The 22,109-nt window shown below is 54.5% G+C and overlaps 1 protein-coding gene across 1 annotated transcript in view; it reads left to right on the top strand.

Moving 5' to 3' along the window:
* Positions 1-22,109, top strand: part of CPNE2 (copine 2) — a 45,825-nt gene that overhangs the window by 1,794 nt on the left and 21,922 nt on the right. Inside the window, exons 2-8 of the mRNA XM_072750172.1 lie at positions 13,291-13,505; positions 15,892-16,071; positions 17,765-17,839; positions 19,587-19,658; positions 20,501-20,584; positions 20,867-20,956; positions 21,957-22,055. Coding sequence (XP_072606273.1) covers positions 13,326-13,505; positions 15,892-16,071; positions 17,765-17,839; positions 19,587-19,658; positions 20,501-20,584; positions 20,867-20,956; positions 21,957-22,055 — 780 coding nt within the window. The 5' untranslated portion in view covers positions 13,291-13,325. The remainder of the gene's footprint in view (positions 1-13,290; positions 13,506-15,891; positions 16,072-17,764; positions 17,840-19,586; positions 19,659-20,500; positions 20,585-20,866; positions 20,957-21,956; positions 22,056-22,109) is intronic.

Here is a 22,109-nt window from a genome sequence, read left to right as displayed (position 1 = left end):
AACAATACTTTATATACCTTTATAATCTTTTAGGGTAATTGTGTATTTATTTCAAGGTAGCTGCGAGAATCGAATTGGGTGATAAAGGGCTCACGTGCCAGCATTGTGACTGGTCAACTGAAAAGCCCCAATCTCTGTTGACTGTCAGTATCATTATTCCTGGGAATATCCATAAGCCCCCAAACCCAAGGAGTGTACTGAGGATGCCTTCTGGGATTTTCTCAGGCCAAACTGCTCCTCCCCCCTCTCCTGCCTCCTCCCTGGAGAGAGGAGCCTCAGAAGCCAAGTGTCAGACTTCTGAGCCGTTCAAAGTACAGAGTCCCAAGTGGGAAGGAGGATACCAAGAGGGATAGTGGATCCGATGGTTGCTCCCATTCCTGCACCTTGGGCTGGCCTCGCAGGGCTCTAAGGAGTGACAGAAAACAGAGGAACATTCTCTGAGAATTCCTTCACTCCTGTCGGAGCCGGAGCCGGGAGCAAGGTTTCCTACTGAGAAGCCCCCAGCCCAGGGGCAGGGTCCCATCTGCCTGATGGAAGATCCCTCCCCCCGAAACCCTTACAGGGGCTGCTGGATCAGGGGCAGTCATTTCAGGAATCCAGCCTCCTCTCCTTTGGAGAATTGGCCTCAGAAATGGGGCAGGATCCTCTTCCCCTGCCCAGCCCCTGCCTCCCACAGGACACAGGATGGACTCTTTGGGAGCCAGGAGGCTGGGTCACCCTAGGATCTGGGCAAGCAGCAAATGAAGAAAAAGATGATCCTGTCCCATCCCCACTGTGCAGAGGGAGATTAGGGGGGCCTCAGGGGAGTCATGGCCTCCTAAGGTCCTGCACTGCCTAAGAAGTGGGTGGGGTTGCCTCCTCGTTCTCGGCCCAGTGCCCTCTCCCCTCTGTGAGCCACCCGGCCTCTGCTCCCACTGCGGGGTCAAGTGGACTTGTTCCTCCACTGGCTTTCTGGGATCTGAGATGAGGCTAATTAGCGGCTAATTGCGCACTCATTGGGTATTACCTTGCCTGATTTTCTCAGGGCAGAAGCCACCTTCTGCGGTCATCTTATTTATTCATTTGTGTTTCAGCTTATTATCTGCCCCTCTCCCCAAAGAGTGGCCGCCCCCCAGATGGGTGAGGCCCGTGTCCACCTTGTTCGGGCCCTTCCCCACCCTGAGAGAGGCGCTCGGCAAGTGTCAGATGAATGGCTGGGTCTGCCCCGCCTGGTAGCCTCCTGTTAAAGGGGTCTGTGATGTTGGCTGATGGAGGCCGAACGAGTCATGACTTGCCCTCCTGGGTCTCTGGGAGGCATCCCTGCTCACCTGCTGAGGGCCGGGGGACATCACAGGGCAGCGGGCTCGCTGATGGAGGAGGGAGAGGCACGTGTCTGCAGAGGGTGCGATTAGCCTGGCTCTGGAGGGCTGGGGGCTGGAGGAGGCAGAGGTGGTGGCTGCTACTATTGGCTGCCCACCCAGGGCGCCGAGGTGTGCAGGGAGAGTCACCCTGTCCCCGTGTGACCTGGACCTTGGCTCTTAACCCCTCAGACCTCAGTTTCTTTGTCTAGGAGATGGGAATCCTTACCAGGAGCTCTCCCCACTGCTTTCCTCCTGGGATTCTTCAGGCAGCTTTGAAAGGGCCTGTAGGGCAGCCCCAGTGGTGCAGCGGTTTAGCGCCACCTGCAGCCCAGGGCGAGATCTTGGAGACCCTGGATCGAGTCCCACGTCAGGCTTTCTGCATGGAGCCTGCTTCTCCCTCTGCCTGTGTCTCTGCTTCTCTCTCTCTGTGTCTCTATGAATAAATAAATAAAATCGTTTTTAAAAAAATGAAAGGGCCTGTAAGCCAAAGAGGGCCATGTATCAGTGTGATTCATCTTCCACCTGTGGCTTTGGGTCCCACCTCTCATTCATTGTGCGGCCACCTGGTTGTCACTCAACAACTTTTATTGAGCAGCTCCTCTGGGCCAGGATGTGCTGAAGTGGGGGTACTACCGTGGAGCACAGAGTGGAATGGGGGGTCAGAGAGGGGTTCACAAATGACAAGGAGGCAGGAAGACATCAGATAGAAAAATACCTCAAAGAGAATAAAGCAAGATGAAGTGAGTGTGATTGCAGGGTGCTGTGCGGAGGTCAGGGAGGCCTCTCAAGGAAGAGGCCGTGACATTCGAGCAGACATGCTAATCCATGGCATTGGTCTGTGGTTCATGGCTGTATCCCAGCTGTCCTGGTGCCCAGCACGTGCTCAGTAGATATTTTTAAATGAAAGAGGGAGACATGCCCTACACCGAGGAAACAGCACACACAAAGGCCCTGAGGTAGGAACATGCCTAGTGTATTCCAAGAGCCCTCTGTCCCCATTGGTGACTCTTCTGTCTTGCTGGGAGCTAGGGGCATCTGGCTTGCCTGCTGTGACCTGGCTGTCCCCTCACTATGATGTAGAAGAGAGTGTGCTCAGTTCCCAGGAGAGGACGCCATCTGACCCCTACCTCCTTTGGGACCCCAGCCATCTTTCCAAGTCACCCTTGTGGTCCCTCAGGAGGGTGTGCTTTGTACCGTGGGCACAGGGAGCCCAGCTGCCAAGCATCACACTCTGATTTGACGGATGACCTTGGGTAGTGTATTAGTTTTCTCGGGCTGCTATGACAAAGGACTCGAAACCGGGCAACCCACAACCACAGAAATATATTCTGTTTTGGAGGCTGGAAGTCCAAATTTGAGCTGTTGGCAGAGCTGTGCTCCTCTAAAGGCTCTAGGGTAGGGCACTTCCTTGCCTCTTCCAGCTCCTGGGAGCTGTGGCAGCATCACTCCACTCTCTGCCTGCTTCCCTTGGAGTCGTCGTCGTCCTCCTCGGGAGGACACCAGTCCTATCGGATTAAGAAGAGCCCCTCCTACTCCCATCTGACCTCATTTTAGCTACTTAGTCTGTAGCCACTGTCTTTCCAGATAAGATCACATTCTGAGGTAAGGGGTTGGGGTGAGGATTTCAACTTAGCCTTTGGGGGAACGTAATTCAACCTCTAGCAGGCAGTTTACATAACCTCTCTGTGCCTCGGTGCTCCGATCTGTAAAATGGAGTGCCTGTAAGAGGGCACACATCCCGGGATTGCAGGGAGGCCTCAGTGGAATGCTGTAACTCAGGACAGGGCCAGGCACACTCAGCCCGTGCTACTTTTCCTTCTTCTCAGGGAGGACTTCCTGGGAGCTGGGACCCAGAGCCTAAGGGCAGATGGTGATGTCCTTGCTAAGGAGGGCGTGGGCCTGAAGTTGCACCTGCTCTCTGGCTCGGAGAGGCCCCTCCCCGCTGTCTGGTGAGGGTGGCCCTTCATTGTGGCAGGGTGTGGGCTGGGCAGCATGCTAGAAGCCTTCCACAAAGAGTGGGGAGAGCCCCGCCTGCAGAGGGGTGTGAGCAGCGGTGCCTGGCCACCCACCAGGTGAGAGAACCCATGAGGGGATTCGGTACTGGGTGAGCCCAGAGGACTTTCAACGTCCATCAGCTCAGAGATTCTGGGTGGGAGCCTGGGCGGAGGCCCAGAGCCCCCCAGGGAAGACTGAGGGGTGGCTGTAGGCTCCTCAAGGCTGGAAGGAGCCCAAGCCCTTCATGGGCAGGGAAACTGAGGCACAGAGAGAGGAAGGAACTTGCAAGAGTTCATATACTTTTAGGGGCCCCTGTCTCTAGTCTTGCCATGGTAATCCCCAGGTGAGCATGGGCACCACAGGGCTGCTTCCGTCCCTGAGGCTACCCCCTCCGAATGAAGCTAGGTTGGAATGACTTTGGCCGGTGGCCACCATCACCATGCCCTCCATCCTCCATTAGCTCGATCCACCACCACCATCCCTGCCCCCTAGCTCGGCCAGGCCCACTCCTGAGATCCCTGAAGTACTCTCTGCATCCCAGAGTACATCTACACCCATCCCCTGTCGTGATCCCTGGGAGGCAGAGGGCAGGCCATCTCCTGCTCCACTTTGCAGATGAAGGAGCTGAGGCCTGGGTGGGGCGGGGGCGTGGATGGAGGCCACCTGGTGGCCTGCTGCACCAGTGAGTGACAGGCTGGGGAAACACACGCCAAGGCCTAGGACCAAGGTTGAGCTGAAGCAGGGAGGCCCTCTTCCCCAGGGGCCAGAACTTGGTGATTGGAGGTGGGGGTGGGAGGGCTGCAGAGAACAGCCTCCCTCTGGGTGTGGTCTGGTGGAAGCTGGGGGCCTCAGGGGGAGTCAGACCCCTGCTGCAGCTCCCTCGCTGTGCTGTCTGAGGCTATATTTATCCCCATAATGGCCTGGCTGCCTGTCGGGAGTGCGGGAGTGTGGCGCCTTAGCCAAGGTAGAGAAGTGATTGGTGTGAGATGCCACCCCACCCCGCAAGAGCCCAGCCCCCTCTCTGGGGACTGCGTGCCGCCTGGGCCTGTAGGGAGGGCCCGGGCCTGTGAGCAGCTCTGGGATGGACCCCTTCCCAGAGAACCTGGGCTATGGCTGGGGTTGGCGTGTGCCAGGAAGGTGGGACCAGATGCACTCCAAAGCCTTTCAGCTGGGAAATGCAGAGGATTCCTGATTCTGAAATCCCGGAATTCACCAACCCCCGGAGTTCTGAGAACCTGTCATCCCCTTTACCTTTCCACACTTTCAACAAAGGATGGTGACATTTCCTAAGCCAGTGCTTACCATTACGGGATGGTGACAATATTAGTGCCTCCCCCTCAAGTTGCTCAAGAGGGGCTTTGTAAAGGGGTCCCTGAGTTTTGGGGTTTACAACGTTTCATCGAAGTGTAAAATGTACAAACACGGAGCAGGTGTCCCACATGTACAGCTCAGGGACAGTCCATAAACCAAAGTGTTGGGCACCAGGAGCCAAAACAAAGGAACAGAAACGGGACCATCTCCAGAGCCCCCTGGTGCCCCTCTTCAGGTCACAAGCACCCCTCCCCCACCTGTCCCACCACTCTCCTGACTCCCAACAGCATAGACCTGTTTTACTCCCTATAAACAAAATCCAACAGGACTGTGTACTCCTTTATGTCTGGCTGTCTCCATTCAGTACATCCATGAGCCCCATATCCTCGGCACTTCTTGTGCTACCTTCTTGCTCTCAGCAGTATAATAATCCATGGTATGGGTGTTCACATTTCCTTATCCCTTCTCTCGACAACCAGGATTCAGGGCATATCCAGTCTGGGGCTACTATAAATAGTGCTGCCATGAGAGTCATCCTGGAGGAAGGGGGGTCTTTTGGTGACCATATGTGCATGTTTCTGCTGGGCATCGCCGAGTCATTATAGGGGATGCATCTATTTAGCTTATGGAGACTCTGCTAAACATTCCTCCAAAGTGATTGTACCAGTCTACACTCCCATTGGCAGCATGAGAGTACCAGGTGCTCCACACCCTTATCAGCACTTGGTATTGTCAGCTTTTTTAGTTTTGGCCATCCTGGGGGTGGCCGTGGGGGGTGGAGGGGCACAGTGGGTGGTATTGACAGCATTTGGCTTGGCTGAGCTGAGTTTGAAAAATGAAAGAGCGAAGTAAACAAAGGGTACTCCAGGTAGATGGAACAGCATATGCGAAATGATGGAGGCACACAGAAGTATTGCTGGAACTCTGTGCCGTGGACAGTGTAGTTGGAGCTGAAAGTGTGAGGGCAGAGTCAGGGAGCTTAGGTGTTGTCCTGAGAACAGTCTGGAGCCACAGAGGGGTTTTTCTCAGTTCAAGCTAGCACCTACAGTGTGTCAGATATTTTGTACTTTCCTTTAGATGAATAAGAAAACTAAGACCCAAAAGGACCAAAGAACTTATCCAGAGTCATCTTAGCAGAGGCTCTGGAATACAAACCCTGCAAGCCTCAGTTTGCTTATCTGGAGAATGAGGGTGGTACTAGTATCTCGCTCAAGGATGTTATGAAGCTGTAGAAGTCCATGATGTGCTCAGCACAGGGCCTGGGGGAGGCATTATTATTACTCTCAGTTTATTACTATTTCTCCATCAGCACAGCCACACCCGCCTCCTCTCTCCCCTTCCAGCAGACAGAGTGGGAGTAGGGCCACCTAGCTCCCACATTTAGGAAGAGCTGGCCCAGAACTGCAGCCCCAGCACCCTGTTTTCCTGCCCCAAGCAGGTCTCCTAAGGGGCTGAAGTTTGTGGTGATGGTTAATTTTATGTGTCAACTTGGCGAGGCTATGGTGACCAGTTTGGTTAAACACCAGTCTAATGTTGCTGTGTAGTTATTTTTTAGGTGTGATTAACATTTAAATCAGGAGACTTTTGTTAAAGCAGATTACCCTCCATTATGTGGGTCAGCCTCATCCAAACAATTGAAGGCCTTTTATAAAAGCAAAGACTAGGGTTTCTTCAAGAAGGAATTCAGCCCCAAGACTACAACATAGGGGGGTTGCCCAGCTGGCAGCTGGCTCTGTTGGTAGAACATGCAACTCCTGATCTTGGGTCGTGAGTTCAAGTCCCACGTTGGGGGTAGTCTTTATTTAAACAAAACAAAACAAAACGCAACATAGAAATCTTGCCTGGTTCTAGCCTGCCTGGTCTGCTCTGTGGATTTTGGACTCAAGACTGCCACGTCACCTCTGACCTGAGTTTCTAGCCTTCCGTCTTGTCTTACAGATTTAGCATTTGCCAGCCCCCACAACTGTATGAGCCAATTCTTTAAAAAAATATATCTTTCTCTATATATAGCTATCCTATTGATTGACTTTTCTCTGGGGAAGCCTCACACAGTTGCCATTTGTCTTCCTGGACCATCTCATCTAGGAAATGGGGCAAAGGAGGCAACTTAGATCTGGACATAGTCAAGACATGATCTGACCCCAGAAGTTCAGTCAGTGTAACCCTCAGGGCCAACGGGGACCAGGCACCTGGCCATGGTTACCCGCTAGATCGAACGTTGCAAACTCAGAGATCTGCGGAGACCTGGCCGGGAACAGTCCTGGTATGAGGACCAAATAGGACATCTGCCTCATTATGGGCTAAACCAGAGCCATCCCTGTCACGTGGTTGGCCCTTAGGTGGCCATACCGCGACGTTGGATCTAGGAGCTCAGAGCTCAAAGTGTGGTCTCAGATGGGCAGCCTCAGCATCCTAGGGGCTTGTTAGAAATGCAGACATTGAGATGTGTCCCTAGACCTGCTGAATCAGAATCTGCATTTTAGCAAGATGCCCCACCTAGCCACCCCACTGGTACTTGTGTATACTTTAGCGCACCGCAGAATCACCAGGAGGGCTTGTTAAAACACAGCTTGCTAAATGCTGCTCTGGGGATTCTGACGAAGCAGGCCTGGTGGGGCCCAGGATGCTGCATTTCTGACAAGCTCCCAGGAGATGCTGAGGTGGCCCACCTGGGAAACACATGTGGAGCCGAGACCATCTAGGGCCTAGGGCCACCACCTCTGGAGCCTCTGCTATCAATGATGAGACCCCACGGAGCGGGATTCACTGACCCTGAGGGATGCACCTTGTGGCATCTGAATCCACTATCCCCTCCCTGGCCCCCCATCCACCACCTTGCTCTTCACTGGCATCCCAGCACCGTGTCTTCCAGTTTGAGAAGGGGAGCCTAGAGCCGTGTTAATCAACCAGTTTTAACTCTTTGCCCCTTTTCCGTAATCCATAAACTTCACACATCTCCCGAGGTTTCTATCTGCGCCACCTGCCCCCTGGCATCAAGAATTGCTGATAAGGGAGGCCTGGTGGCTCAGCGGTTGAGCATCTGCCTTTGGCCCAGGGCATGATCCTGGAGTCCCGGGATCATGTCCCACATCGGACTCCCTGCGTGGAGCCTGCTTCTCCCTCTGCCTGTGTCTCTGCCTCTCTCTCTGTGTCTCATGAATAAATAAATATAATCTTAAAAAAGAAAAAGATTTAAAAAAAAATAATTGCTGATAATAGGGGATCCCTGGGTGGCTCAGTGGTTTAGCGCCTGCCTTCAGCCCAGGGCCTGATCCTGGAGACCTGGGATCGAGTCCCACATTGGGTTCCCTGCATAGAGCCTGCTTCTCCCTCTGCCTGTGTCTTTGCCTCTCTGTGTGTGTGTGTCTCTCATGAATAAATAAATAAAATCTTTAAAAAATTAAAAAAAAAGAATTGCTCATAATAGCACCAGCTACACGCTGTCATTCTAAGTGCCCTACTTCACTTAATCCTCACAATACCCCATGAGAGCACTCTCAATATCATCGTTTCATAGAGGGGGACACTGAGACCAGACAGATTAAGTCACTTGCCCAAGGTCACACAGTGGGTAAATGGCAGAGCCAGGGAATCAAAAGTTGGGCATTCTGAGGCCTAGGTCTGTGCTCTTATTGTTGCCGGCACTGATCAGAAGACTGACCCATGACCTTGTTACTACCATTGACCAGACTTTATAGAGCATTATTTTCTGTAGTGAGCATTGAAAACTGAATTTCTTTCTTCATCTTCTAAATATCAGGTTGAGGGGCACCTGGGTGGCTCAGTAGATGAAGCATCTGCCTTCGGCTTGGGTCATGATCCCAGAGTCCTGGGATCAAGCCTTCTTCTCCCTCCTCCCTGCTTGTGCTCTCGCCATCTCTGTCTCTCTCAAATAAATAAATAAAATCTTTAAATAAATAAATACATAAATACACAAATAAATATCAAGTTGAGCACGCTTTTTCAAGTGGCACGTGCTGCCCCTCCTGAAGTCCTGATAGGCCATCCCATTGTTACACTCCTCCATACTCCCCACCAGCTGAGAATCTCTGGAGTGGGGGGCTGCTGCCTTCTTGGGCACCTCAGCCCTGCCCTTTGCTTCCCTTTCCGTCTTTTCCCCAGCAGGCTCCCAGGTGTTCTGCTTAGCTCAGCCATCTGCCTCCCCGACCCTGTTGCTCATCTCCCGTGCCTGCCTCTCTTGGTGTCTCCCTGTCACTGCCCATCTCTGAGTCAGGAACCCTCCTGGTTGGGCATGACCTTCCTGTAGTGAGTGGGGTGCACACAGCCCAGCTCCTGGACCCTTAGCCACCGTGGCCAATAGTGGGTGGAAGGATGGAGTCAAGCAGTCAGGCCTTTGGCCTCAGCATCATCCTTCCCTGTTTTAGAGAAGCCACCACCCCTCCTGGGCTGTTTCCACCTTTGTGGAGTGGGACATGAGGCCCTCTCCTGCTGGCCTCCTGGAGTGATCATGAGGGTCCAGGGTGTGAGTGATGGCTTTGTGATCTCTATGATGTGTGTCGGGAAGAGGTCATTGTGATTTCTCTGAGGCTAGAAATTAAAGAGTCTGTTTCACTTGGTACATACTTATTCAGTACTCAGTATGTGCAGATGCTGCCCGAGGTGCTGGGGAAGCCGTGGTGATCCCTCCCACATGGAAGTTACATTCTAGGGAGGCAGATAGACAAATGGTCACGTAAAGTGACCGTATACTGCAGTGATCTGTGAAGGGAACAGCGTGGGGCTGAGCCGGAAATTACATTAGCTCTGGTGAACTGGGGATGGCCTCCGACAACCAAGACCCACCCTGTGAAGAAAAGCAGTTCTGGCAGAGGGAATAGCAAATACAAAGGCCCTGAGGTAGGAGAAAGGCTGACATGTTTGCAGAGCACGAGAAGGCCAGTGTAGCTGGGGTGGGGCAGGGCAGGAAGGGGGGAGGATGGCATGAGATGGGGTCAGGCCAAACAGGGCCCTAGAAGCCCTGGGAGAATTGGGTTTTTTTGTGGCCTGAGAGGGGAAGCCACTGGAAGACTTTCAGGTGCTGGTGGCATCTGATTTGCATGTATAAAAACTCCCTCTGGCTCTGGGTTGCTCAGAGTTGTCATGGGCCAGTGCCTGGCTGGACACAAGACAGTGGTGGTCTGGCTGGGCCAATGCAGTGGAAGTGAGGCTGTAAGGAGATTGCTCCATGCATTGTGGAGGTGGAATCTACAGCAGCGGTGGGATATATGGGGGGTGAAGGAAAGAGAGGTCAAGGATGATGGGTTCCTAGGTTTCTGGTTAAACCGCTAATGTCCCAGACCTGTGGTTCAGCACCAGAGTCCCCAGAGCCTATCCTGTCTTGCCTGAAGGGCAAGATGAATTAGGAGCTGGGGGCAGTGGACCCTGTGGGGGCTGAAGCCTCGGTGTCTTATTCATCGCTCTTCCTTGCAGGGTACTCTGGGAGTGTTTGTAGAACGAATGGATGAGAATTCTCAAGCCCTACCCTCTCTTTGCTTTGTAAAAGGGACTATTGGTTTTGTATCCCCACCTTCCAGCTCTTTCCCTGGGGATCTGGTCACCCTAGAAGACCTGTGCCCATGTGGGCCAAGAGTCAGGACCATGTGGGCCAAGAGTCAGGATCATCTGCACGCAGGCCCAGGCTCCCCCATGCCTCTCCAGCCCTAACCTCAAATTACCTGTGGTGCGGGTGCTGGGTACTGTATTAAGGAGGTTTCCGTTTGGCCCAGATGCGCATGGCAGGCCCAACCCTCCCTTAATGACACCTTGCCCGCCTGCCCTCCTGCTGGAGTAGGAGGGGAGGGGGCCCGGCCCCAGCATAAGCTGTGATTTCTTTTTCCATTGCGTCAGGCCTCAGGGTCCGGCCTGCCTGCCCGCTGCCGGGCTGGCACAGAGGGGCTCGCTGTGACCCTAGCCTGCCCCAACTCCGGACATCATGTGCTCCCCATTTCGGGGATCCAGAAACTTCCAGCCAGAGGGTGAGTTGGGGATGGGGACCCTGGCCCGAGCTGGGAGGGGAGTGCCCCTCCCCTGCCCACCTATTGCTTGCTCTAGCTAGGGCCTGTTTGCTACACCAGGTGGAGTCGCCACAGGCTCCGAGGAGCTCAGCCAGCCTGACCCTCCCCCTCCCCTGTGACCTGGGCCCTCCTGGCCATGCCCTGGGCCAGGCCGGAGCCAGTGTGGGGTAGGAGGACAGCGTGGTAGCACTGAATGTGGGGGAGGCCAGGGCAGGGGAGAAGCAGGCCCGAGGTGTGCCTGCGTGCCTTGGCCTCTGTTGGCGTGGGGCTTGTGTGCATGTGTGTGTATGTGATCATACACAGGCGTGTGCACACACGAGGAACTACCTGATGCCCCTCAGGGGGAAAGCAGATACCTCTGACTTGGCAGCAGGGGGAATGGTGGTCTTGTTGGCACCTAGCATGTCATGAAGGGGGCTCCATGATGTGGAGAGGAGGCGGGTAAGCTGGAACCCATGCCCTCAGCGATGACCTCGGAGGTGTAGACTGTGTAACTTCAGCCGTGATGACTCCCCCAGGCCCCGACTAGCAGCCCTCCTTCCCTGGCTAGAGGCACAGATTGGCCTGGGGAGCCCGGAGAGCCAGCTTACACACCCAGCCTCTGTGGCTCCTTGGCCATGAGACCTTGGGCAGGGGACTTCACCCTCTGGGCCTGTTTCCTCATCTGTAAAATGGGGGTGACCGTTGTGACCCACCCCACTCCGGGTGGTTGTGAGCATCAGCAGGCAATCTCTCGGCCAAATGGCAAGGTGTCCCATTGGACATCCCTGTACCCCCACCCAGCCCACCCCTGCCCTCCCAGCTGGGTCAAGGATTTGCCCTCCCCTCCCCCATGTGGAGGGCTACCCACCTGCACCCAGGGAGTGATTGCAGTTTCCCCAGCCCTTCCTGTAGAAACTGATTTTTACACGACAAAAAGAATTCCTGCGGGCAAATTGCAGTGCTGTCCTGCTGCTGTGGGCTCGTGTGATGATGATGAGGTTGTAGGGACAGATGGGGTGGGGACTGAACACTGGCTGTGTCACTGTCCAGATCCTCTCCTGCCAGGCACGCCAAGAGTGCGCTATGTCTGGACGGGGAGAGGGGCCTCTGGCGCCAGCCCCACACTTGCCCAGGCCTCGTACAGACTGGGGCCTCTGTCTGCCCAGCCAGAGGTTGGCTGGTGCTCAGGGAGTGGGCTGCAGTGGGGGTCAGAGGGAGAAGGGTGAGCCCAGCTTTGCCACTGTGCCTTGGTCCCTCCTGCCTGGCTGACAGCTGCCTCCTTGCCAGCCTCCCTGCTGCCTCCCCTAGCCTGACATCCCCTTCTCCCCACAGGGGCCAGAGTCAGCCTTCAAAACACTAATCAGATTATGTCACCCCTCTGCTCGAAACCCTTCAGGGTTTCCATCACTTTAAGCCTCCCAGGACTGGCTGCTGTCAGCTAGACTGTGAGAGCTGAGACTGGGCAGCCCTCTGCCTACAGGATCCCCATCCAGGCCCGGTTCCTGGGACCTAGTAGATGCTCAGTAAACACTCTATGTAGAGTGAATGAGTGAGCCTCGGCATCCTCATCTGGAAAACAGGGCGATGTTAGTACCTGCCCCACAAGACCCAGTGAGGATTAGCAAATCACATGCTCAGCTCCTAGCTAGTGCTCATAAACACAGTAGGTTGGATTCGTGTCCCCTCAGGGAACAGCCTGGGGGGCAGTGCAGGACTGGCCACCCACTCAGCAGTGAGAGGGTGAAATATTAGTCAAGGAGCTGGACTCATCCACACAGTGACAAGGTCTGTGTGAACTACACATGAGCTGGTGGAAATAAGACCTGACCACAGGAGTCTGGGAGGGCTGTGTCATGATGTCTCATGGGCAGATGGGAAAACTGAGGCACAGAGAGCCAGAGGACTTGTTATGGGTGGAGCCCAGAGCCCCCCTCAGCCCCCTCTACCCCCGAGATGGGTTTCTCAGCACTTGTTCCAGATGAACACCTTGCACTTGGAAGAAAACAGAACTGCTTAAAATAAGCAAATGCCAGTAATTAGCTGTGACAGTGGAAGGGGTACATAAGGCCCTGTCCGTGGTAACTGAGGGAAGTCATGTGCGAGTGAAAGAGTAAATTCTGTGTTGAGGAAAATGACCAAGTCAGACAGAATCTGAGCAACGTGGAGGGTCTGTCCATTCACCAATATATATGCTCATCTTATTCAACAAGCATACATCAGGTGCCTTCTTGTGTGTGTCTCTGTCACTGTGCTGAGGCTCAGGATACACAAGATGAACAAGACTGCAATGAACAAAGGCAAATTTTGGATAAGTTATCAGGAGTGAGCTTCCTAGTGGCCAAAGCAAAGAGGGAGACTTGAGCTATTATAAGCTCCACCGTAGCCAAAATGTTAATCGCCCAGAAGCCCAGGTTGTCCTGGCAAAATGAGTGTCTTAGATGCCCAGGTCCACTGTGATCTGTTGCTAATCTGACTTGCGTGGGTCTCATAGATAAAGATTGATCAACGCAGATAATAACTGCAAACTAAACATGCCTACCAGAGACTCAGTTTTCTTCATCCTCCTGTTGTCAAGCTTTTGCTTTTGTTATCCTGCTGTAAACACAGCTGTCATTCCATCTCTCTGACCCCCACTTCTGTCCCCCTAGACTGCCAGGAACTGCTGCCACCACCACCAACTCCCATGGCCTACATCCCTAGTGGGGGCACCCCGGCAGTGGGGGCAGCCCCCATCGGGTCCCAGTATTGCGTGTGCAAGGTGGAGCTGTCCGTGAGTGGCCAGAACCTGCTGGACCGGGATGTGACCTCCAAGTCTGACCCGTTCTGTGTCCTCTTTACAGAGAACGATGGCAGGTGGATTGAGGTGAGGCCCCTCCATGTGCATCTGGGGTAGGTGGAGGGCCGCTCAGTTGCTGGGGAGGGACTCTCACTGGATCCTAGGACTTCCAGGTTTTGCCGTTGGAGGGAGTTGGAGGATGGGACAGGGGTTACTTAGAAGATTATTGCTTTTAAAATTAAATTTTAAAGGGCACCTGGCTGGCTCAGTCAATAGAACATGTGATTCTTGATCTCAGTGTAGTGAGTTCAATCACCACATTGGGTGTGGAACCTACTTACAAAAAATACATTTTATTTAAAATGTTTTTAGGGGCACCTGGCTGGCTCAGTCAGAGGAGCATATGGCTCTTGATCTTGGGTTTGTGTGTTCAAGCCCCCTGTGAGATATAGAGATTATTTAAAATTTTTTAAAAACTTGAAAAAATCAATAAAATGTTTGTATATTACTACTTAAAATAATGATATTCATATTCAAGTTATTATAATTCAGAGATTTATATTATATTTTATATTGCAATATTTTAAATTACTATAATACATAAAAACCTTAGATATTAGTTTTACAAAATGCTTCCATTTTTAAAATAACTTTCCACATTTATTCCTAAGTGAAAGAACAGTCAGTGAAGAGCAAACAGAGAAATGCGGAATCCAGGCTTTGGTCCCAGAGCTGGAGCAAGACGCAGGTCTGTTGCTCCCTGCTGTGTGGCCTTGGGCAGGTGGCTGCCCCTCTCTGAGCCTGTCTCTTCATCTGTGAAATGAAGATATCCTTCCCCTGCCTACCTTGCCCCAGAGCCCCAGTACTGGGGAGGTGGACAGTGCTAAGGACTTCTGAGCTAGAAGACTTCAACCTGAGGGCTGGGGAGAGATGCAGCTTGAGGAAGGATTTTGAGAAATCCAAACCGTTAACATTTTCAAGTTTTAAAAGTTGCTTTGTTTTTGTTTTAAAAGGGGTCTTTGTTCATTGTAGTAAAGTAAGTCTCAAAGAAAATGTACTCTATTGTTTTTGATTACTTTCAATTATAAACAGAGCCAAATCAGATAATACACAGTTTCCATTGAGAAGCTTTGCCAAGAATGTTAAAATTTAGAAAAAACAGACCTAAAGAAAACAGAACAGTGGGACTTGTATTCAGGGAGAACCACTGTTGACAGTTTGGTATCTGGCCTTTGAGATAGTTGTATATGCGTGTAAAATTTCCAAAATATGTATCTATTTTGAATAGTTATTCAGCTGAGCCACAGTGGGCATCCCCAGTGAACATACTGTGGTTTACTAAGTTTCACAGGTGTTGGCTCCTTCTTAGGATGCCAAGGAAATGGTGCTGAGGTATTGACCCATTATACGGAGGGGAAAAGTAGGCCCAGAATGGGTAGGGACTCCCCCATGTCACCCATGGCAGCGCAGCCAGAAGTGGGAGGTGAAACATGGGGTCAGCCAAGGACTAAAACCAGCTTGTCTGGAGCATCCTGGTCCCCTCGGCCAAGTCTCTGGAGCCCCCACAAACCCTCAGAGAATGGTGTCCTCCCCACTACCCCTCACCCCCATGCATGGCACCCCCCACCCCGACCTCCCCCCGGACAATCTCTCTCTCACCCAGGCTGGCCACCCTCACTAAAAATAGCCCAGGGCCGAGACCTCTTTCATCCCTGCTGTTCCAGCCCTTGGAAATAGACTGGGTGGGAGGAAAAATCAACATAGCCCAGGCCCCAAAATAGACCATCACCCAGACTCGCGGTTTGGGGCCTCAATGTAGAGAGGCCAGGAGGCGGGGTTCTTGTCCCAGCCACACCGCTGACCCACACTAAAGGCCCTGACTTTACCCAGGCCTTGGTTTCCAAGAGGTGGGAGGTGTTGGAGGTGGGGGATGTTGGGCTGTACAATGCCCAGATGCAAGCATCTGCCCCTATTTACCCCTCTTTATTTCCATCCTGTTTCTTAGTGGCCACATGAAATGGAGTTTGGAAAAAGAGTTCTTCCAAGATAAAAAGGATAAAAACCTCTGGTAGTCAAATCCCTTCATTCTACAAAACTGGAAACTGAGGCCTTGATGGATAAAGGGATTTACCTTCTGTCACTTACATAGGTAGAGACACGGCTCGACCTCTTCCCCTGGCACCTGGTATGGAGCCAGGGCCAAAGAGTTCAGAGTGTCAGTGCTAGTAGACCTGGGTTCAAATCTTGACACTGCCCCTCTAGCTGTCAATCTTGGGTAAGTCCCTTACCCTCTCTGTGCCTCCATGTCCTCATCTGTGAGCTGGGAGTCATAGCTGCCTCAGCCACCCGGGTAACTGGCCATGAGTGCCTGGCACAGAGTAGGGTTGCAACAAGTTAGAATGATTTTGGGCAGACCGAGAAGGCCTGAACCGGCCACCTGACTCTGGCTCCTGTTTCCCTGCCCCTCTGCTAGTATGACAGGACAGAAACTGCTGTCAACAACCTCAACCCTGCATTCTCCAAGAAGTTCGTCCTCGATTACCACTTTGAGGAGGTGCAGAAGCTCAAGTTCGCCTTGTTTGACCAGGACAAGTCCAGCACACAGCTCGATGAGCACGATTTCCTGGGCCAGTTCTCCTGCAGCCTGGGCACGGTGAGCCTGGCCCCTCCAGGGGAACAAGGGCAAGGCAGTTCCCACCCCTGACATCACCTGCTGCTCCAAAGGACAGGGCAGTCCCTCCCTCGGAGCCAGTCTCTCCTGCTGCCTCCTGTCCCTAGCCCCATTTTCTCAGCTGGCTTCCAAGGTAGCATGGAAAATGCAGATCGCCTTGGGGGTGAGCAGGTACAAAAGCCAGTGAGCAGCACAGTGGTTTGGGGCCAAACTCAAGAGTTCCCATCAGAAAGCACTGAACACAGTGCCAGCAGGCTGTGGCCACACGGGACTGGGGACCCCACGTAGCCAGAACTTCCGATTGTTAGAAGTAATCAGACATGGTCTTGACTTCCTGGGGGTATGAGCATCCATCTGACCAGCAACCCAGGTGCCCACGGGAGTCCGTTTTTCTGTCTGGCTTACTGGGTAAACTTGAGCAACTTCCTTTCTCTCCGTGGGCGACACTTCCCCATCCAGCCTGGTCCTTGGTGAGCGTCTGGAGTCGGGAGGTTGCAGGGCTAGGAGCCCCTCACACAAGTTCCAACCATCCTCATGGCCCTTATGGCCCTTATGGCCCTTATGGCCAAGTGCCCGCCCCCTTCGGGACCTCGGCCCAGTCCCCCAACCCCTATTTCACTCTGGGCTAATGATGACCACCTTGCCACGAGTGATGGTGGGGGAATCGTGCACGCTGAAGTGGCCCGGGCCTTCCAGAAGAAGGGATGGAACCCGCAAGGGGCAGCAGCTGTGAGGGAAGCGGGGTGTGTCCCCGGGGTTCCTACCCAGGAGTCCACGCCCACCAGGGGTAACTGGAGAGCGCCGCGGGGTGCGCCGGCAGCCCTGACCCCCGCGCCCCGCCCTCGCCCCGCGCCTGGGGGAGGTTGCGCAGGGGGCCGGGGTGGGGGTCCCTGGCCTAGAGCCCAGGCGGGAGGAGCGGCACGTGCCCCAACCCCAGCCCGGCCGCCTCCGCACCTGCTCTCCCCGCGCCCTTTGGCGCCCCCAGTGGCCTCACCCGTAGAACAGGCGTCGAAGGCCACGGCGCACCGAGCAGGGGGTGACCGAGCAGGGGGTGACCGGCCCAGTGGGCTGGGCGGAAAGCCGCGCAGACCCCCGCCAGCACTGGCAGCCCCTTCCCCCGCCCAAGAGGCCCACGGAGAGCGTGGGGATGGGGTGTACAGAGGGGCGGAGGGCAGCTTTGCTCTCCCTGGCTGGATGGCGTTGAGGCTGAGCGCTGCCCGAATGGATTCCCTGTTCGGAGCATGAACATGTAATAGGAGTTCGGATTTGCTCTTCTCCATCAGGGATCACACCCTGCGGAGGGGGTGGGGTCTGTAGATGCCTTTAGGCGAGGCAGTGAGCGGGCCTGGCTCGCTGCAGGTGCCTCCGAAGGGGATCCTTGCCAGAGCCTTTGCTGGGGGGTACCCGGGTCGCCGGGAGTGGGGCTGCAGGGATTCGACCCCAGCTGTGAGCCCTCCAGCAAGTGTCCTGACGCCCCTGGGCGTCAGTCTCCTCGGCTGCCCAGTGCAGTAAGCCACCTTGCTGGCCCCCTCCCGATGTGACAGTCACTCAGGGGGAGGTGTAGACGGTGGCCGCAGGAAGCCAGCCGCGTGCTCTGAGTGGTGCCCGTTGAGCATCTTTCCTCCCCACCAACCCTTAGCAGCGCCATTCTCTTCTCTCCCGCCCCCCTACCCAGATCGTCTCCAGCAAGAAGATCACTCGGCCGCTGCTGCTGATGAATGACAAGCCTGCAGGGAAGGGCTTGATTACGGTACCAGCCCCCTCCCTGCGCTCCGCACCCCTCCGCCTCTGCCCGCTGCCCTCCCCCATCAATGGGCTGCTTCCCTGGCAGATAATCACCAGCTTTGTTTGGAGTAAAAAGGCCCAACTTACAACTTAGCAACAGGTCTCTTAGCAACGGGCTCCTGGCTTTACATATGATGCACTGAGGGCCGCCAAGCTGGCAGTAGGGGGCTTGCCAGAGGCCCCTGTGGCCTCCTACTCCCGGGGCAGAGGGGTCCCCCACCCATCCCGTCCCGAAAGCCTCCCAGCATGCCCTCCCCTCCCGCCCGACCTGCCCTCCCTAGGGGGGCTCGGAGAAACGCCTTGCGGGTCTCTGTGTGTGGCTGCAGCGCGCAGTGATTCCAGCGATGCGCATTGATCCCAGTGATGCGCACTGATCCCAGCCTTACGCAGGCCCTTTGCGCAGACCAGTCCTGGGTCCTCACAGTCTCCTGGAAGGGAGTGAAACCTGTTTTACGCGTAAGGGACCTGGAGCCCAGAGACAAAGCACATTGGGGCAGTTAGGCTAATGAGGTTCCCTCCCGACTGTCCCCCTTCAGAGCCAGTATGACAGCTGAGGAACTGGCCAGCTGGAGGGAGGAGGGCCGAAGCTATATGTGCTCATTTATAGTCACACCCCTGCTCTGGAGCCTCCCTGCCTCCCCACTGCCTGTGGAGTTTACATTCAAGGCTGTGAGGAACCCCTCCTTGCTTTCCTTCAAGTACATACTATGGGCTCCATGCAAACTGAATTCTTAGCATCCCACTGTTCCTGCCACCTGGAATATTCTCTCCCAACCCCTCCCCCCACTTCTTGGGGTTCAGAACCTTGCCATCTATATACCTTCACTAGCCAGCTCCCCTCCATCTGGAAGCCAACCCAGCAGTTCCCTCTGCACCCCCCCCCCCCGCCCCCAGCCTGGTACACTGTTTCCCCTAGCATTGTGGTGGTGTGGCTCCAGACCTCGGCTTCTTCCTCTGTGCAATGAGGGCAGTAATAGGATTTCCCTTGCAAGGTTGTTGAGCAAGTCTGATGGAGGAAAGGAAGGGGAGCCTAGTGTCCAACCTGGCCTGTGTGTGGTTCTGGAAGGTCCAGTAGCTTGTGGGTGAGGCTGTCCAATAGGCGTGAGGTAAGAGGAACCCACCCCACATATGTTGCTGTTGGCCTGAGGGCTTTCCCTGCCCCTCTGTGGGGAGAGGAGAGAGAGAGAGAGAGAGAGAGGCCCAGAGAGGGCAAGGGTAGCCCCAGGGTCACTCAGCTGGTCCATCACTGGCTGGGATGGGCCATAAGGCCATGGCTGAGAGGAAAGGCATGGAGGAACAGATGACAAGGCAGCAGAGGAGCTCAGGTGACTCCTGCCCCTGCCCCGGGCTTCAGTTTCCCTAGCTACACAGTAAGGTTCCTGGAATGCCCAGTGTCTTGGCATTTTGAGGTAGCTATGCTCCCCAGGGCTCAAGACCACCCCTCATCTGGGGTTCCTCAAACGGCTTCCCCATCATGAGCAGTGCTGATTCCCCTTATTCAGATAGTTTACTTTGGTAGAAACGGAGGTTTTGAGAAGATGAGAGCCACAGGCAGGGTCGCGTGGTACTACCCCTCCTCTCTTTTCCCCTTCCCAGCCCTGGAGAGCTACTCCTGAGTACCTGTGCTCACTCTGTCTGGCAGGATGCTGGGGGGTAGGGAGGGAGGGGGTCAGATGGGAGGTCCCGACCCTCACATTCCTCTGGCCTCACAGATTGCTGCCCAGGAGCTGTCTGATAACCAGGTCATCACACTGAGTCTGGCGGGCAGGAAGCTGGACAAGAAGGTAAGGCAGCCGAGAAGGGGGTTCTCCATCAGGGAGCAGTATCCCTCCCCCAGCCCAGGCTCCTGGGGCCCAGTCCTGCTGCTTCCGGCCATTACCTTCATCACGCCCCATCCAGGAAGCAGTCAGGCCACACCAAATTAGGACCTCTTTACCACTAAAGTAATGAGTTTACCATTATTTAGAGGTATTCAAGACGTAACTGGAAACCCCCTCCTGGGGACTCCCTATTTCACTCAGTGTCAATGCTAGAATCATTATAGTAACCTACAGGGCCCCACTGGATGTGTCCACAGTGCCCCCTCACCTCACTCCCACTACTCTTCCCACCATCATTCTGCCTCAGCCAAATTAGCCTCTTTGTTGTCGCAGGATTGCACCAAGCATCCTCCTGCCTCGGGACCTTTGCACTTGCTGTTCCCTCTGCCTGGGATGTTTTTTTTCCCTGAATATTACCTGATACTTGTTTTAAAATGGATTTTTAAAGGATATCATATCCCTTCTGTGACATGCTCAGATAGTTTCAGTTTCTCAGATTCCCACGAAATAAATTAAAATCACATCCTGCTGCAGGAACTATCACCCTTTGAAGTCCTGCCCCATCTAAGTTATAATGCCTGCAGGCTCCAGGTCTCAGGGTCTCTGAGCACAGGCTTTGGTAACCCCAGGATGAGGTGGTTTCTCCTGAGGGAGCTGGTTGGCCCCAGGGGGCTGGCTCTGCTCGCAGCTCCCACTCCTGAGGCTGGATTGGGGAAGGCAGCTGGGTCCCCCACCACCACCACCACCTCTCGTCTGAATACGGCAGAGTTGTACCTTCCTCACACACATCCTCTTGCTTCCTCCAGGACCTCTTTGGAAAGTCAGACCCATTTCTTGAGTTCTATAAACCAGGAGACGATGGCAAGTGGATGCTGGTTCACAGGACTGAGGTGGGTGCACAGGGCGCTGGGAGTCTCTAAGTCCGTGGGTCTGTAGTCCGGCTACCCCCATGTGTCAGAACGGGCTGTAAGGTCACAGCCACGCAGTGAACAGGCAAAGCCATGATGGTGCCTCAAGGCGCCGTCCCTCCCTGCCACGGGGATGCTCCCTTCCCTCCCAGAGGTGTGGCCGTGGGCCTCTGTACCTGCCACCCGCAAACCTGCAGGACTGGCCCAACCCAGAGCACTGCTGCCCTGGACCTGCCCTCACCCGTGGCTCTCGCTGTGCTGCAGGTGATCAAGTACACGCTGGACCCTGTGTGGAAACCGTTCACTGTGCCATTGGTGTCCCTGTGTGATGGGGACATGGAAAAGCCCATCCAGGTGAGGGGGCTCGGGGCCCTGCGCCCCACCCTGCCAGCTCCAGCCTCCTCGCTTACCCGCGGCTTTCTGGGGATGCCTTGGCAAAGCTCTTCCTTATTAAGATGGAAAAAGCAAACCTATGTAAGGGGAGAGGCGGGGACCTGGGCTCTCGTCTCACATGTCTGGCCCCCTGAGCCATCTGGGCAGCTGTCTCCGTGAGCCCTTCTCTGAAACAGGAACAGAATGACTACCTGGTTCTTCCCAGAGGGCTGGGGTGCTGCCACTGAGGACAGCGAGTATGCAAGCACCTTGGAAGCGACCAAGTGTCACTGTGATGAGGACATTGGTTACTGGTCTCTACAAACCCTCAGTCCTCAGGGACCGTGTCTGATGCAGATGGGGGAGAGGAGATCAGTGAGGCCGGGGCAGAGATCCCTGAATGGGGTAGTAGGAAACCCGAATTCCAGTTCTGGGTCTCTTACTGCTGCTGTGAGACTTTGGGCAAGTCTTTCCCTCTTGAGCCTTAGTTTACCCATCAGTGGAATGGGTATGGTAATTCTTGCCTTCTTCCGAGAAGTGACAGCTCAATTAGAGGGCATGGAAAGCTGGGATTTTTTTGCGCCTATCTCAAGGAAGGTAACAATGTAGGGAAATGAAAGGCATGTCCAGAGTTGCCCTGTGGAACATCCCTAGGGAAGGCCCCTGGCCATGGCCCATGAAGGCAAGTGGGCCACAGCCCCAAACAGATGAGGAGCTGAGTGACAGGTGTGTGGGGAGTCAAGCTTCCTGCTCCAGAGTGTACAGCCTCCATTGCTGGGGTGTCCCTTTTCCCAGCAATCAGGGAAGGCTTCCTGCAGGAGGCAGTTCATGAGCTAACAGCATCATCCCAGCAAGGCAGATGCTGGGGATCAGGGGGAGGCACCAGCAAAAGGAAGATGTGGGATTTGCTCAGGCAACTGAGAGGGACTGAGAGCACCTCCTTGGGAGCTGCCCTGAGGTGACCTCACTGGACCCACCCCAGGTCATGTGTTACGACTATGACAATGACGGGGGCCATGACTTCATCGGCGAGTTCCAGACTTCGGTGTCGCAGATGTGTGAGGCTCGTGATGGCGTCCCGGTGAGATGGGCCCCATGCGTGTGACCCTGAAAGCTCAGCAGGGGACGAGTGGGG

This window comes from Vulpes vulpes, chromosome 2, assembly GCF_048418805.1.
Source record: "Vulpes vulpes isolate BD-2025 chromosome 2, VulVul3, whole genome shotgun sequence".
In the NCBI taxonomy this organism is placed as follows: Eukaryota; Metazoa; Chordata; class Mammalia; order Carnivora; family Canidae; genus Vulpes; species Vulpes vulpes.
This window is presented reverse-complemented; position numbering and strand designations above follow the sequence as displayed.